We start from the raw sequence: 16,852 nt of genomic DNA, 5'->3' as shown, positions 1-16,852 counted from the left end.
GCCACAGACAGTCACTATTTATTGGGCTGGGGGGGCTGTTTGTGCCTCTGGGTACTGGGAATGCCAGGGGGGCTGTAAGGTGCCACAGACACTCAGTATTTATTGGGCTGGGGGGGCTGTTTGTGCCTCTGGGTACTGGGAATGCCAGGGGGGGCTGTAAGGTGCCACAGACAGTCACTATTTATTGGGCTGGGGGGGCTGTTTGTGCCTCTGGGTACTGGGAATGCCAGGGGGGCTGTAAGGTGCCACAGACACTCACTATTTATTGGGCTGGGGGGGCTGTTTGTGCCTCTGGGTACTGGGAATGCCAGGGGGGGCTGTAAGGTGCCACAGACACTCACTATTTATTGGGCTGGGGGGGCTGTTTGTGCCTCTGGGTACTGGGAATGCCAGGGGGGGCTGTAAGGTGCCACAGACACTCACTATTTATTGGGCTGGGGGGGCTGTTTGTGCCTCTGGGTACTGGGAATGCCAGGGGGGCTGTAAGGTGCCACAGACAGTCACTATTTATTGGGCTGGGGGGGGCTGTTTGTACCTCTGGGTTATGCTGCTGGATCCATGGGAGGCCATACCATTCACTGGATCCTCAGCCTTCAAAGTGATACAATCATGAGTATAACGTGGGCTCCGGGGCAGCAGATGCCGGGGTTCCAGGACTGTACAAACACATATGTGTAAATGTGCAATGTATATAAGATACCCCCAAGGTTTCGGTGATAAGGGGCTAAAATCGATTTTGCTCCGGTGCCCGGCAGCTTGTTGTTAAACCTTTGGACAAGATGTAAGAGAATGAGGGAGTATTTTTTTATTTGTAATAGTAGTTTATAGTATTTTTTATCATTTGTAACACTTCTGACAGCCTGACCTACATGCAGCAGCATTTACTATCTTGTGTGAATGAGTTTGATTTTCCCCCGTTTGCCCTGACCCCGAAAATGGCTTTCCCATGCTTTATAGTGAGCCACTATAATCCCTGATTTATATTTCGAATTTTTTATCTGCCCGTGGAACGATTGTATTGTTTAGCCAGCCCGCCCAATATACTCATCTTTCATTTTCTGTCCCTTATATTAATATGGATTGCATCTAGAAAAGTTAGAGAGGAAAGGTGGCTTTTTTTTGGTTTTGCCTGTCTGCATGTTTAATTGGGAATGGGCAGAGATTTCATTTCCAGTGGCCAAAATGTGCTATAAATGACATTTATGCCACTCTGTCTTCTTCAGGTGCTTCTGGCAGCAGCCTGAGGGCTGTTGGAAACAATAAGTCAGGCTTCATTAATTTAAAATAATAAGTCGGCTTCTATTTGATCTTATGTTTTGTACTAAAGCTTGGCAAGGTGACTTGTATATATCACTTGGACAACCATACAACACAAACTTATTTCAATACATAATAGATGTTAAGATTCACGTGTACTAGGGCCCACTGCTACTATAGGCAGCATCTCTCCCTACTATACCTGCTATCCCACAGCCCCAGTCCCTTCCCAGAGGCTATTATCCCCCCACTGCTACTATAGGCACCATCTCTCCCTACTATACCTGCTATCCCACAGCCCCAGTCCCTTCCCAGAGGCTATTATCCCACTGCTACTATAGGCAGCATCTCTCCCTACTATACCTGCTATCCCACAGCCCCAGTCCCTTCCCAGAGGCTATTATCCCCCCACTGCTACTATAGGCACCATCTCTCCCTACTATACCTGCTATCCCACAGCCCCAGTCCCTTCCCAGAGGCTATTATCCCCCCACTGCTACTATAGGCACCATCTCTCCCTACTATACCTGCTATCCACAGCCCCAGTCCCTTCCCAGAGGCTATTATCCCCCCACTGCTACTATAGGCACCATCTCTCCCTACTATACCTGCTATCCCACAGCCCCAGTCCCTTCCCAGAGGCTATTATCCCCCCCACTGCTACTATAGGCACCATCTCTCCCTACAATACCTGCTATCCCACAGCCCCAGTCCCTTCCCAGAGGCTATTATCCCCCCACTGCTACTATAGGCACCATCTCTCCCTACTATACCTGCTATCCCACAGCCCCAGTCCCTTCCCAGAGGCTATTATCCCCCACTGCTACTATAGGCACCATCTCTCCCTACAATACCTGCTATCCCACAACCCCAGTCCCTTCCCAGAGGCTATTATCCCCCCACTGCTACTATAGGCACCATCTCTCCCTACTATACCTGCTATCCCACAGCCCCAGTCCCTTCCCAGAGGCTATTATCCCCCACTGCTACTATAGGCACCATCTCTCCCTACTATACCTGCTATCCCACAGCCCCAGTCCCTTCCCAGAGGCTATTATCCCCCCACTGCTACTATAGGCACCATCTCTCCCTACTATACCTGCTATCCCACAACCCCAGTCCCTTCCCAGAGGCTATTATCCCCCCACTGCTACTATAGGCACCATCTCTCCCTACTATACCTGCTATCCCACAGCCCCAGTCCCTTCCCAGAGGCTATTATCCCCCCCACTGCTAATATAGGCACCATCTCTCCCTACTATACCTGCTATCCCACAGCCCCAGTCCCTTCCCAGAGGCTATTATCCCCCCACTGCTACTATAGGCACCATCTCTCCCTACTATACCTGCTATCCCACAACCCCAGTCCCTTCCCAGAGGCTATTATCCCCCCACTGCTACTATAGGCACCATCTCTCCCTACTATACCTGCTATCCCACAGCCCCAGTCCCTTCCCAGAGGCTATTATCCCCCCACTGCTACTATAGGCACCATCTCTCCCTACTATACCTGCTATCCCACAGCCCCAGTCCCTTCCCAGAGGCTATTATCCCCCCACTGCTACTATAGGCACCATCTCTCCCTACTATACCTGCTATCCCACAGCCCCAGTCCCTTCCCAGAGGCTATTATCCCACTGCTACTATAGGCACCATCTCTCCCTACTATACCTGCTATCCCACAGCCCCAGTCCCTTCCCAGAGGCTATTATCCCCCCACTGCTACTATAGGCACCATCTCTCCCTACTATACCTGCTGAGTTTTCAAGTAGCTTTAATATTTTGTTCATTGTGTTTTGTCATTGTGTTAATATATATAATCCTGACGTCGGATGCCTATTTGTAACCACTAGGGATGCACCGAACCCACCAAGCAGGATTCGGCTGAATCCCAAACCAAATCTGGCATTCGGTGCATCCCTAGTAACCACATTGTCTTCGAAATGCATTTACCTATATGAAGTGCACTTAGGGGCCTTTTAGGAACCAGTATCGCAGCTTCCATGGGCACAAGTCAGTATAAGAAATATCTGAAAAGAAAACTCCCTGCCACTCACTTACAGCGTGTTTGTGTAATTGTTTTTTAATTGAAAAGCTTTGGTTCATTACCTGAAGCAGTATCCTACTCCCTTTCCTTGCTTCTTTCTCTATGAAAGCCTAATGTCAGCTGACACCACCGGTGTGCCCCATCGGGGGGACAATAGCTCGGGGATTACTTTAGCTTCCTTGAAATGTCTCCCATTCTCAGAAACCCAACATTCAAGTCTTTCCTGATTCTTCTTATAATGAATTTCCTTTGAAGGCCTGCAGCACATGCAAGAAAGGGACAGATAGGCCTTTAGAAGTACCCGGCAGGGAGGGGACATAAGAGAAATTTGATCTGGGTGTGGGGGAAAAAGAAAGGGAGAAATGACAATGTGTAGGGTCAATAGATGGAATTAGACCTTCCTAGGATCTGTGTGGATCTTACCGTGTATGGCCACCTTGCTCTGGGGGCAGACAGATAAGTCCTAAGAGCTATGGCGGCAGCCATAGAGAATCACAGAAAGGCACTTCTAGAGCATGGTCTGCCTTACCCACCATCTACTGCAACTCCCAGAATCCTTTACCAGCAAGGTATACCTAAAACATAGCATATTCAACTTCACTTATCAAGTAGCCATCTCCTGACCCCTGAAACCTGATCAGAACCTGCACCAGGAGCTGTAATAACCCCCACATAGAACCCGTTACTCCCCTGCTAAAGTCTGCTAAAAATATTAAATAACCCCAATAGGACTGTTCTGCCCCCAATAAGGGGTAATTATATCTTAGTTGGGATCAAGTACAGGTACTGTTTTATTATTACAGAGAAAAGGGAATCATTTAACCATTAAATAAACCCAATAGGGCTGTTCTGCCCCAATAAGGGGTAATTATATCTTAGTTGGGATCAAGTACAGGTACTGTTTTATTATTACAGAGAAAAGGGAATGATTCAACCATGAAATAAACCCAATAGGGCTGTTCTGCCCCAATAAGGGGTAATTATATCTTAGTTGGGATCAAGTACAGGTACTGTTTTATTATTACAGAGAAAAGGGAATCATTTAACCATGAAATAAACCCAATAGGGCTGTTCTGCCCCCAATAAGGGGTAATTATATCTTAGTTGGGATCAAGTACAGGTACTGTTTTATTATTACAGAGAAAAGGGAATCATTTAACCATGAAATAAACCCAATAGGGCTGTTCTGCCCCCAATAAGGGGTAATTATATCTTAGTTGGGATCAAGTACAGGTACTGTTTTATTATTACAGAGAAAAGGGAATCATTTAACCATGAAATAAACCCAATAGGGCTGTTCTGCCCCCAATAAGGGGTAATTATATCTTAGTTGGGATCAAGTACAGGTACTGTTTTATTATTACAGAGAAAAGGGAATCATTTAACCATTAAATAAACCCAATAGGGCTGTTCTGCCCCAATAAGGGGTAATTATATCTTAGTTGGGATCAAGTACAGGTACTGTTTTATTATTACAGAGAAAAGGGAATCATTTAACCATTAAATAAACCCAATGGGGCTTTTTTATAAAATTAAAATTATTTGCTTATAATAGAGTCTATGGGAGATGGGCTTTCTGTAATTGGGAACTTTCTGGATATTGGGTTTCCGGATAAGGGATCCCATACCGGTACTTTACTAGAAAGCCCTTTATGTACCAAACTAACATGACAAAGAATCACACTGCAGGGAGTCAAAATAGCAGGGTGCAATGCATTGTGGGGGTTGTAGTTCCTTTGGCAGAGGGAATGAGTCAGTGGTGGTGGTTGCTACTAGTAACGATGATGTCATCCCCCACACAGTCCCACAGACCCTGCTGGAAGAACCAGAAGTAAGGAAAGGAACAGAAATAGTTTCATAAAGATTTAAAGTCATAAAGGTATTTATCTTTAATTAACAAAGCAAATGATATCAGTGTTATTTAGTAGGGATGTTTTACTCTGCAGTCGGATACCCCATGTAACAGTATTTTAAAAGGAAATCCATCCCTTTCTTTGTCTTTTATTCTTTAGTTTCTATCTGTGACCACAACAGAGCAAGGAGGCAATATAATGTATTTATTGTTATCTTATGTACAGCTGTTTCTTGTAATGTCCTGCATTACATATTTTATTAGCACAGTGATTTGGTTTTCCCTTTAATTGCTTAGATTTATTATTTAAGTTACCCAATAATCAAAGACTCTAAAGGCTTTGTTGGTTGAACAAAAAAATAGCGGGAATCTCAGCCATAAAGCAGGGCAGGACTGCTGCTTACAATGGGGGGATCAGATAGGATCTGTGCCACTGTGACAGAATGCTCTGTTATACAGATAGCTAGAATCTCAGCCATAAAGCAGGGCAGGACTGCTGCTTACAATGGGGGGATCAGATAGGATCTGTGCCACTGTGACAGAATGCTCTGTTATACAGATAGCTAGAATCTCAGCCATAAAGCAGGGCAGGACTGCTGCTTACAATGGGGGGGATCAGATAGGATCTGTGCCACTGTGACAGAATGCTCTGTTATACAGATAGCTAGAATCTCAGCCATAAAGCAGGGCAGGACTGCTGCTTACAATGGGGGGATCAGATAGGATCTGTGCCACTGTGACAGAATGCTCTGTTATACAGATAGCTAGAATCTCAGCCATAAAGCAGGGCAGGACTGCTGCTTACAATGGGGGGATCAGATAGGATCTGTGCCACTGTGACAGAATGCTCTGTTATACAGATAGCTAGAATCTCAGCCATAAAGCAGGGCAGGACTGCTGCTTACAATGGGGGGATCAGATAGGATCTGTGCCACTGTGACAGAATGCTCTGTTATACAGATAGCTAGAATCTCAGCCATAAAGCAGGGCAGGACTGCTGCTTACAATGGGGGGGATCAGATAGGATCTGTGCCACTGTGACAGAATGCTCTGTTATACAGATAGCTAGAATCTCAGCCATAAAGCAGGGCAGGACTGCTGCTTACAATGGGGGGGATCAGATAGGATCTGTGCCACTGTGACAGAATGCTCTGTTATACAGATAGCTAGAATCTCAGCCATAAAGCAGGGCAGAACTGCTGCTTACAATGGGGGGATCAGATAGGATCTGTGCCACTGTGACAGAATGCTCTGTTATACAGATAGCTAGAATCTCAGCCATAAAGCAGGGCAGGACTGCTGCTTACAATGGGGGGATCAGATAGGATCTGTGCCACTGTGACAGAATGCTCTGTTATACAGATAGCTAGAATCTCAGCCATAAAGCAGGGCAGGACTGCTGCTTACAATGGGGGGATCAGATAGGATCTGTGCCACTGTGACAGAATGCTCTGTTATACAGATAGCTAGAATCTCAGCCATAAAGCAGGGCAGGACTGCTGCTTACAATGGGGGTGGGGGGGTGGGATCAGGTAGGATCATAAGGTGCTGTTTTTGTGCATATATAGTTATGGTCATTTGAAAGGGAACACAATAGGCGATATCTTTGGTATGTGGCTCTTTCATCCTACGCTTTGAGATATGGAACACAGGCTGAAAGGAATCGCCTGTTTGTGGGTGGATTGTGGCAAAACAAGTATTTCTGCATTTCAGAAATAAAAACGAACATTCTTATTGGTGGCAGTTTTTTTTTTTCTTTTCTTTTTTTTTTTTACTTTCTCTCAAAAAGTCCTTGAAACTCTTTCCAATTGTGTGTCAGTAACACAGTGTGTGTATCTCTCCAGGTCAGGATATTGGGGATATAGGGTGGAAGCCAATGAGCTGCTATAGTAACCGATGGAATTTCCTTCCGGACCTGCTGTAACATCCTGTGTTTCTCTTCTAGATCTGAGATGTTTGGGCTACTGGTGTCCAGGAGAGGAGAGCCATGAGGAACGGCGTGGGGAGGGAGAGGAATCTGTGAGACGCACCGGGAAGGAACGTGTGGGGGCAAGCTGTGAGTATAAGGCAGTTATAAGGGTGATTCAGGGAACGCCTAGAATATTCTTTAAGGGTAAATAAACCTCTCTGACAACGCTTGGGCTCAGCACATGTTGATAACACCCTAGAATAGTGATTCCCAGGGTCGGACTGGGGAATGCCCTGCAGGTGCCCCCACCGGCCGTGTCCCCTAACCCTTCCCCCCGCAGGGTCCCCCTTAACCCCCCCGCAGGGTCCTCCACCCGACATCCTCCCCTGAGAGCACGTAAGTTTAGGAGGAACAGTCGGCCGGGAAAGCACTGGCAAAGGGCCCACCGGGACTTTTCCCGGTGTCCCGGCGGCCCAGTCCGACCCTGGTGATTCCTAAACTGTACCCCCCACTCCCCCAAGCAGTGAAAGATTAGTCTGGGGTTTTTTTACAGAAAATGCTTTGTCCTCCTAGATCAGGGGTGGCCAGACTTGGTCCGGTCGTGATCGACTGGACCGATGCGGAAGTGCGGTGTGTGTACGTGCGCATTCATGGAGCACTTCCACATCCCCGGATTGATCGCGGTCCACCAGAAATCAGCGGGAGATCGACTGGTGGAGCGAGATCGACGTATTGGCCACCCCTGTCCTAGATACCTAGAACATAAAAGTCGATCAGGGTTATATTTAGGGCAAATGCTTTCATGCTGCCTTATATACCTTATATAACTGTCTGAAAAAAAAACAATATTCTACTAAAAGAGGGATTTTAGGTAATAGGCAAACATATAGGAATGCAAAAAAAAAATACTTAAAGAAGGAAAGTCATTTTAGCATTTTACTGCCAATAGATTTGCCACATTAGTGCCACCTAGAACAATATATTTATTCTGCAGAAACCATGACCATACCTGAGTAAACCGCTTTAGAAGCTCAATCCATTTACTTAAGATAGCAGCTGCCATTTTAGCTTGGTCTTAGTAGCTTCCTGCTGCTGCTCTAACCGTTATAGCTGAGATCAAACATTCCTAAGGAAGGGAGTTCTTAGCATTCTGGTGGGAGCAGGAGAGGAGAGAGCAGACTCTGGCCCAGGGAATTAAGGCTGTTTTCGAGAGAGGAAGTCAGGCACTGGAACATCATGTTTACAAAAAAAAACAGAAATCCTGTGTTTCTTTTGACAGAGGACTCAGTGCAGCATTACTGTATTGTTTTGTGCCATTTACTTCTCCTTTAAATAACGACTTCCTTGTTTTACCATCTCAGGCTTACTGGGAAGACCGGTGATGATACTCTGTGATAGTGGGTTGACCTGACCAGTCTGATTAAACGTTGGTTGACCCCCCCACACTTTTTTGGAACATCATGGACCCCTCCTTGGCCTTGTTCCCCTACATTGTGCTTTTGACTGTCCCCTTCCTTACACCCTGCGGAGCTCAGCGCTGCCTATCCAGGCCGATACCGGACATGACAATAGCCATCAGCGGGGAAGTGTTACAGAATGTACGTGGCACTGATCCGCTCTATGCTGCCAACGCTGAGGAATGCGCAGCTTCATGTTGTGCAGAACACCAGATTGCAGGTAAGCGCCATTAGCATCTGGCTGACATAGCCGCCGCTGTTTTTCATTTTAATGAGCGCATTGAGATCTATCTATATGTAATATTCTCTAATAATACACACGAGCCATTAATATCCTGTAAATTATATCCTTATAAACGCTCGGATATGTGCTCATTGTTATAAATCTTATCACGTGACTTGTAATAAATAAAGTACCCCCTGTTATAAAATATGAAGATATTAGTCACCTTGGTGTTTGGCCTTTTGCTTTCATATGGTTATGAAACTGTGACTTATAATATCCTAGGGTATTCAGGATAAGGGGTCTTCTGCCCCCAATAAGGGGTAATTATATCTTAGTTGGGATCAAGTACAGGTACTGTTTTATTATTACAGAGAAAAGGGAATCATTTAACCATGAAATAAACCCAATAGGGCTGTTCTGCCCCCAATAAGGGGTAATTATATCTTAGTTGGGATCAAGTACAGGTACTGTTTTATTATTACAGAGAAAAGGGAATCATTTAACCATTAAATAAACCCAATAGGGCTGTTCTGCCCCAATAAGGGGTAATTATATCTTAGTTGGGATCAAGTACAGGTACTGTTTTATTATTACAGAGAAAAGGGAATCATTTAACCATGAAATAAACCCAATAGGGCTGTTCTGCCCCAATAAGGGGTAATTATATCTTAGTTGGGATCAAGTACAGGTACTGTTTTATTATTACAGAGAAAAGGGAATCATTTAACCATTAAATAAACCCAATAGGGCTGTTCTGCCCCCAATAAGGGGTAATTATATCTTAGTTGGGATCAAGTACAGGTACTGTTTTATTATTACAGAGAAAAGGGAATCATTTAACCATGAAATAAACCCAATAGGGCTGTTCTGCCCCAATAAGGGGTAATTATATCTTAGTTGGGATCAAGTACAGGTACTGTTTTATTATTACAGAGAAAAGGGAATCATTTAACCATGAAATAAACCCAATAGGGCTGTTCTGCCCCAATAAGGGGTAATTATATCTTAGTTGGGATCAAGTACAGGTACTGTTTTATTATCCGGGTTTCCGGATAAGGGGTCCGATACCTGTACTTTATTCTTGACAGTGAAACCTCAATATTTCATATTTTTTGTGGTCTCGCCAATATATAATATATAATGCATTTCCCTGATTTACATTTTCCCGGATTTTACATCATTTTTTTTCTGGTCCCCTGTAAAAAAGTAAAATGGAGGTTCTACTGTATATAATTTAATTAGGTTTATTACTTGTGCTGAATATGTTTATACTGTATCAAATACCCAAAAGTGTTTCATGCACTGGGATATGGTATGACTTGGCCCCATTTGGCCACAAATCATTCATTTAGACATGGAATACTGAAAAAAAAAAATAGGGCTGCCCTCTGATCAGGGGTAAATCAGCAATTTTTTTAGAAGTATGTATGACCAATCTGATATCTGCATTCCATAGCATTCAGCCAAATGCAGCAAATCATGAGCTTCAATTTTCTACCCATACCCCCTAAGCAAATCCGATTGTGCCATTACGTAGTGTGGTAGAACTACCCAGCAGCGCTGAGATCCCATTATTATAAACATGAACTGAGAAGAATGATTTTACTTTCCCTTTAATATGTATAACCGCCAGTAAGAGCACAGGTAGATCACACCACCTTATATTTGTTTTGTACCTTGGCACACAATAAGCGCTTGACGTTCATTACAGATAAAAACTGGCGCTCCTCCCTGTTACCAAATAAAACACTTTTTTGCTTTATTAGTAATGTCCCCATATCGTCTGCAGTTTTCCCAAGGTTATTGCTTTCCTATACACCTCATGTAGGAAAATGTCAGACACTGAGCCTTCTGTTGTGGTACAACCCTGTCAACTGATAAACAGGCTGCTGTTACAGGGGAAGTTCACATTTACTTACATTATGTTGGGGTCAGTGACTCTAGCAACCAGACTGACTGCGCAGCTTCACATTTACATACAGGTATGGATCCCTTATCCAGAAACCCGTCATCCAGAAAGCTCCGAATTACGGAAAGCCCATCTCCCATAGACTCCATTTTAATCAAATAATTCAGAATTTTAAAACTGATTTTTTTTTCTGTGTAGTAATAAAACAGTACCTGTACTTGATCCCAACTAAGATATAATTACCCCTTATTGGGGGCAGAACAGCCCTATTGGGTTTATTTAATGGTTAAATGATTCCCTTTTCTCTGTAATAATAAAACAGTACCTGTACTTGATCCCAACTAAGATATAATTACCCCTTATTGGGGGCAGAACAGCCCTATTGGGTTTATTTAATGGTTAAATGATTCCCTTTTCTCTGTAATAATAAAACAGTACCTGTACTTGATCCCAACTAAGATATAATTACCCCTTATTGGGGGCAGAACAGCCCTATTGGGTTTATTTAATGGTTAAATGATTCCCTTTTCTCTGTAATAATAAAACAGTACCTGTACTTGATCCCAACTAAGATATAATTACCCCTTATTGGGGGCAGAACAGCCCTATTGGGTTTATTTAATGGTTAAATGATTCCCTTTTCTCTGTAATAATAAAACAGTACCTGTACTTGATCCCAACTAAGATATAATTACCCCTTATTGGGGCAGAACAGCCCTATTGGGTTTATTTAATGGTTAAATGATTCCCTTTTCTCTGTAATAATAAAACAGTACCTGTACTTGATCCCAACTAAGATATAATTACCCCTTATTGGGGCAGAACAGCCCTATTGGGTTTATTTAATGGTTAAATGATTCCCTTTTCTCTGTAATAATAAAACAGTACCTGTACTTGATCACAACTAAGATATAATTACCCCTTATTGGGGGCAGAACAGCCCTATTGGGTTTATTTAATGGTTAAATGATTCCCTTTTCTCTTTAATAATAAAACAGTACCTGTACTTGATCCCAACTAAGATATAATTACCCCTTATTGGGGCAGAACAGCCCTATTGGGTTTATTTAATGGTTAAATGATTCCCTTTTCTCTGTAATAATAAAACAGTACCTGTACTTGATCCCAACTAAGATATAATTACCCCTTATTGGGGCAGAACAGCCCTATTGGGTTTATTTAATGGTTAAATGATTCCCTTTTCTCTGTAATAATAAAACAGTACCTGTACTTGATCCCAACTAAGATATAATTACCCCTTATTGGGGCAGAACAGCCCTATTGGGTTTATTTCATGGTTAAATGATTCCCTTTTCTCTGTAATAATAAACCAGTACCTGTACTTGATCCCAACTAAGATATAATTACCCCTTATTGGATGCAAAACAATCCTATTGGGTTTAATTAATGTTTCATTGATTTTTTATTTAAGGTATGGAGATCCAAATTACAGTAAGACCCCATATCCGGAATACCCTTGGTCCCGAGCATTGTTGATAATGGGTCCTATACTTGTACCTGTTTTCCCCAAACCATCCTACTGTTGTTATCCTATGAAACAGCTCCCTTGTTACTAGGATAATAAAACCCTAGAAACAGTTGTTACCCAGAGAAAAAGTCTAACGGTATTTTTCCTTCCTTCTTAATCCAAGGTCACCAGGATTGCAACCTCTATATTTTTGACAGCCGTAAGATCAATAAACATCTAAACTGTTACTTATTTCACTGCCCAACACCGGAATCCTGTCCCTTAAAACGGTCGAAGGGAGTCACCAGCTTCCGGATATTGCCAGGTTAGTGCATCACTTTGGAATGGAAGGGATATGTGGATGTTCTGGTTTCTTTTGTAGTGTGTCCTACTTATCTTTGAACCCCCTTGTTACTTATGTTTTGGGGTTCTGTTCCAGCCCAAGGATGCCCAGCCCTTTAGCAGGGAAGATCTGTGCCTCACAGCCAATCAGAAAAGAGCATATGCAGGGAATCAGCAGAAAAGAAGATGGAGGGCTACAGGGGGCATCTACCTGTGTCCTACTTATCTTTGAACCCCCTTGTTACACCTTATGTTTTAGCGTTCTGTTCCAGCCCAAGGACGCCCCAGCCCTTTAGCAGGGAAGATCTGTGCCTCACAGCCAATCAGAAAAGAGAATATGCAGGGAATTAGCAGAAAAGAAGATGGGGAAGATGCCCCTGAAGATGCCCCCTGTAGCCCCCCATCTTCTTTTCTGCTGATTCCCTGCATATGCTCTGTGAAGTGACATAGCTTGTGACGGCACAAGTTATTTATTTTCATTCATTTTCTCCAAAGTAAGAATATTATGCTGTCTCTTACAGAAAATGAAGACTCTGATACTGACATTGATGAACCAGCGGTCGGGGTGCTGGTATCCGGTAATCAAAGCAAAGAAAAACAGTCTGCAGGCAAGGAATCTGGGCCCCCCCTACAAGGTGATAAAAGCCAGATATTAGACTCCAAGGAACATTCTCAGAGCCCTGCAACTGAAAAATCTGCCCCCAGCGCTCACTTACAAGGTGATACAATGGATAGAGAAGACCACAAAGAGCACCCTAAAAGCTCAGAAGCCAAGCAGCCTGGCTCTGATGTACAGGCACAAGGTGATACAAGCCATACATCAGACCTTACAGAGGACTCCCAAAGCTCTGAAGCCAAGGACCCTAAAGAACAGTCACAGGGTGATACAAGCCATACATCAGACCTTACAGAGGACTCCCAAAGCTCTGAAGCCAAGGACCCTAAAGAACAGTCACAGGGTGATACAAGCCATACATCAGACCCTACAGAGGACTCCCAAAGCTCTGAAGCCAAGGACCCTAAAGAACAGTCACAGGGTGATACAAGCCATAGATCAGACCCTACAGAGGACTCTCAAAGCTCTGAAGCCAAGGACCCTAAAGAACAGGCACGGGGTGATACAAGAAATAGATCAGACCCTAAAGAGGACTCTCAAAGCTCTGAAGCCAAGGACCCTAAAGAACAATCACAGGGGGATACAAGCCATAAATCAGACCTTAAAGAGGACTCTCAAAGCTCTGAAGCCAAGGACCCTAAAGAACAATCACAGGGGGATACAAGCCATAAATCAGACCTTAAAGAGGACTCTCAAAGCTCTGAAGCCAAGGACCCTAAAGAACAGTCACGGGGTGATACAAGCCATAAATCAGACCCTAAAGAGGACTCTCAAAGCTCTGAAGCCAAGGACCCTAAAGAACAGTCACGGGGTGATACAAGCTATAGATCAGACCCTAAAGAGGACTCTGAAAGCTCTGAAGCCAAGGACCCTAAAGAACAGTCATGGGGTGATACAAGCCATACATCAGACCCTAAAGAGGACTCTGAAAGCTCTGAAGCCAAGGACCCTAAAGAACAGTCACGGGGTGATACAAGCCATACATCAGACCCTAAAAAGGACTCTCAAAACTCTGAAGCCAAGAACCCTAAAGAACAATCACAGGGTGATACAAGCCATAAATCAGACCTTAAAGAGGACTCCCAAAGCTCTGAAAACATGGAGTCTGGCTCTAGTGTAAAGTCACATAGTGATAAAAAGCAGGTAGCAGACCTTACAGAGGAATCTCAGAGTACTGAATCAAAGGAGTCTGACATAAAGTCGCAGGGTGATACAAAGCGGATATCGGACCCTACAGAGGAAATCTCTGAAGCCAACAATACTGGTCATGATGTTCAGTTAGAAAGTAAAAGAATCCATCCACCCAACTCAGAAGAGCCTACTGCAAAATCAGACAATGAACCGCATCATAAAAGCCCTTTAGACATGGAATCTGAATCAGAAAGCAATGAGTCTGACTTAAAAGTCCTCTCCAAAGGCTCAGCCATGAAAACCCAGGAGAATGTTCAGAGCCACATCACTTCCCAGATGATTGATTTGGCTAAGGATATTGAAAAGCAACTGGAGTTGATGGAGTCAAAACAAGACCCTTCCAGTCTCTCCTCTCCCCACCATAATGCTTCAGGCAGTGCTCATAATGTTCCTCCTGCTGAGAAGGATGAAGAGTCCAGTCATTCAGGCAATGATCGTTCAAAAGTCATGGTTCCTAATCACACCAAGCTCCATGAGGAACCTCCCACCTCAGCTCCTTCTAATCCCACATTTAGCACTTCAGACTCCCGCCATCTTGTCATCTCCAAGGCCAATACTCTAGCACCTCAAGGAGATTCCCATAAAAAGGAATCTGCTATTGGTAAGGACATTGAAAATGCTATAAGTTCTTCTAAGGATGGTTCTCGTCTATCAAAGGAACGTACAACCACAAAAGCCCTCAAAACTCCATACCTTACTAGTAGCACAAAGATTCCAGATGCTACATTTATGCACAAGTCCAGAACCTCTGTACTGGCCACACACACAAAGGCCACTACCCTATCTCCTGAACCTGGAGTTCACACCAGTAAAACCCTTATGGAAGATGACCCTGTTCTCACCCAGCACGATGCCCAGAGTGACAGAGCCAGTAAGTCGGATATTGACAACTTCTTCCTAGAGGAACGAAATGGCTTGGTGGCAGCGCTGGTCTTTGGAGTGGTATTTCTACTGGTGGTGATAGGCCTTGTAGGCCGCAAGGTTTCCGAAGTTCGACGCCGGTACCAGTACAACAAGCTAGACTATCTCATCAATGGCATGTATGTGGATACGTGAGGAAGTCGCTGAAGGGGGTGGTTTATATGGGGTGCTCCATTTGCTGCCCAGCAATTAGCTTGACCACCTCATGCTCTTGGTGGTTACATTACAGGAGAGGACATGATATGGATGAGAATGAGAAGTGGGGAGGGGGCTTGCTAGACATTTGGCATGTTAGCCCCAACCCATGCAAGAATTGCCATATGGGACATCTTTATTGCTTTGATGATAATATGTGTCAAATACAGAGGCGGGGTTTATATTGTGTATTAACAGATTTCCATGCTCTCTGTACTGCTGGAGCTCTCACATACTTGTAATATTTGTTGTTAGAAGATCACCGCTATGAGGGCCCCACACCAATAAATAGTTGCCAATTGTCACTTTTCCCTCCAATAGAGAATATGCAGCTCTAAGAGTGTCAGCCCTAATACTGTGAATTAATATAAAGTGCTGGTATTATGTGTGTTTACTTTCCCTTAGCTCAGTCTTTTGGGGCTACACCCTTCCTTAAGTGAAAATGCTGTAGAGCAGTGATCCCCAACCAGTGGCTCCGGGGCAACATGTTGCTCCCCAACCCCTTGGATGTTGCTCTCAGTGCCCCCAAACCAGGGAGTTATTTTTGAATTCCTGACTTGGGGGCAAGTTTTGGTTGAATAAAAACAAGATTTCCTACCAAACAAAGCCCCCTGTAAGCCGATAGGGTGCATAGAGGCCCCTAATAGCCAATCACAGCCCTTATTTGGCTCCTCCATGAACTTTTATGGTGCTTGTGTTGCTCCCCAAGTCTTTTTACATTTGACTGTGGCTCCTGAGTAAGAAAGGTTGGGGACCCCTGCTGTAGGGGGATAACTACCATGTGGGCTTTCCTTCGCTACACGCTTTAAGAAGCTCCCATCATGCACCATCACCAGAAGCCTAAATGTCTTTGCATGGCCCAACCATAATATTGAGCTGGCTCCAGTAGGTACCAGGAAGCGGTGCCAAAACCAAGTTCTGCATCACTGTTTAAATGAGCCCAATTCAGGGCTGAAAATAGGAGTAGGCAGCATAGGCACATGCCTAGGGCACAAAAGAAGGGGGGGGGGGGCACTATGCCACTATGGCCACAGGCACATACCTCTGCTGCCGTCTGTAATTCTGGCCCTGCAGGAAAGCAAGTAGGTTTTGGTGATGCAAACAGGCCCAGCTAGTGGGGGTTGCTGACATGTGGGCACCCTTGCCTTGGGCTAGGACATAGTAACATAGTAAGTTAGGTTGAAAAAAGACACACACCCATCACGTTCAACCTTAATGCCTATATATAACCTGCCTAACTGCTAGTTGATCCAGAGGAAGGCAAAAACCCCATCTGAAGCCTCTCTAATTTGCCGCAGAGGGGAAAAAATTCCTTCCTGACTCCAAGATGGCAATCGGACCAGTCCCTGGGGCAACTTGTACTTGGACACTCTGGCCCTTCTGATTAAGGAACACCCACTTATTAAAAAATTAATGACTGCAGTACTCACCTGATTTCAGAGTCTTTTTTTTTTTGTTTTCT

At 44.2% G+C, this 16,852-nt stretch overlaps 1 protein-coding gene across 4 annotated transcripts in view; it reads left to right on the top strand.

Moving 5' to 3' along the window:
• mansc1 (MANSC domain containing 1) overlaps nt 1-16,815 on the top strand; it is a 31,955-nt gene extending 15,140 nt beyond the window's left edge. The window contains exons 2-6 of one of the 4 annotated variants that reach the window (XM_031898571.1): nt 7,102-7,212; nt 8,427-8,742; nt 12,310-12,450; nt 12,989-13,270; nt 13,349-16,815. In XM_031898571.1, coding sequence (XP_031754431.1) covers nt 8,526-8,742; nt 12,310-12,450; nt 12,989-13,270; nt 13,349-15,330 — 2,622 coding nt within the window. In that variant the 5' untranslated portion in view covers nt 7,102-7,212; nt 8,427-8,525 and the 3' untranslated portion in view covers nt 15,331-16,815. Of the gene's footprint in view, nt 1-5,106; nt 5,184-6,950; nt 7,001-7,101; nt 7,213-8,426; nt 8,743-12,309; nt 12,451-12,988 lie in introns of those variants that run through there. The other 3 variants (XM_031898570.1, XM_004912499.4, XM_031898569.1) reach the window with 3 other exon arrangements.
• Nucleotides 16,816-16,852: the final 37 nt, after the last annotated feature.

Source organism: Xenopus tropicalis, chromosome 3 (genome assembly GCF_000004195.4).
Source record: "Xenopus tropicalis strain Nigerian chromosome 3, UCB_Xtro_10.0, whole genome shotgun sequence".
Lineage (NCBI taxonomy): Eukaryota > Metazoa > Chordata > Amphibia > Anura > Pipidae > Xenopus > Xenopus tropicalis.
Note: the sequence above shows the minus strand (reverse complement) of the source record. Positions and strands in the feature narration are given on the sequence as shown.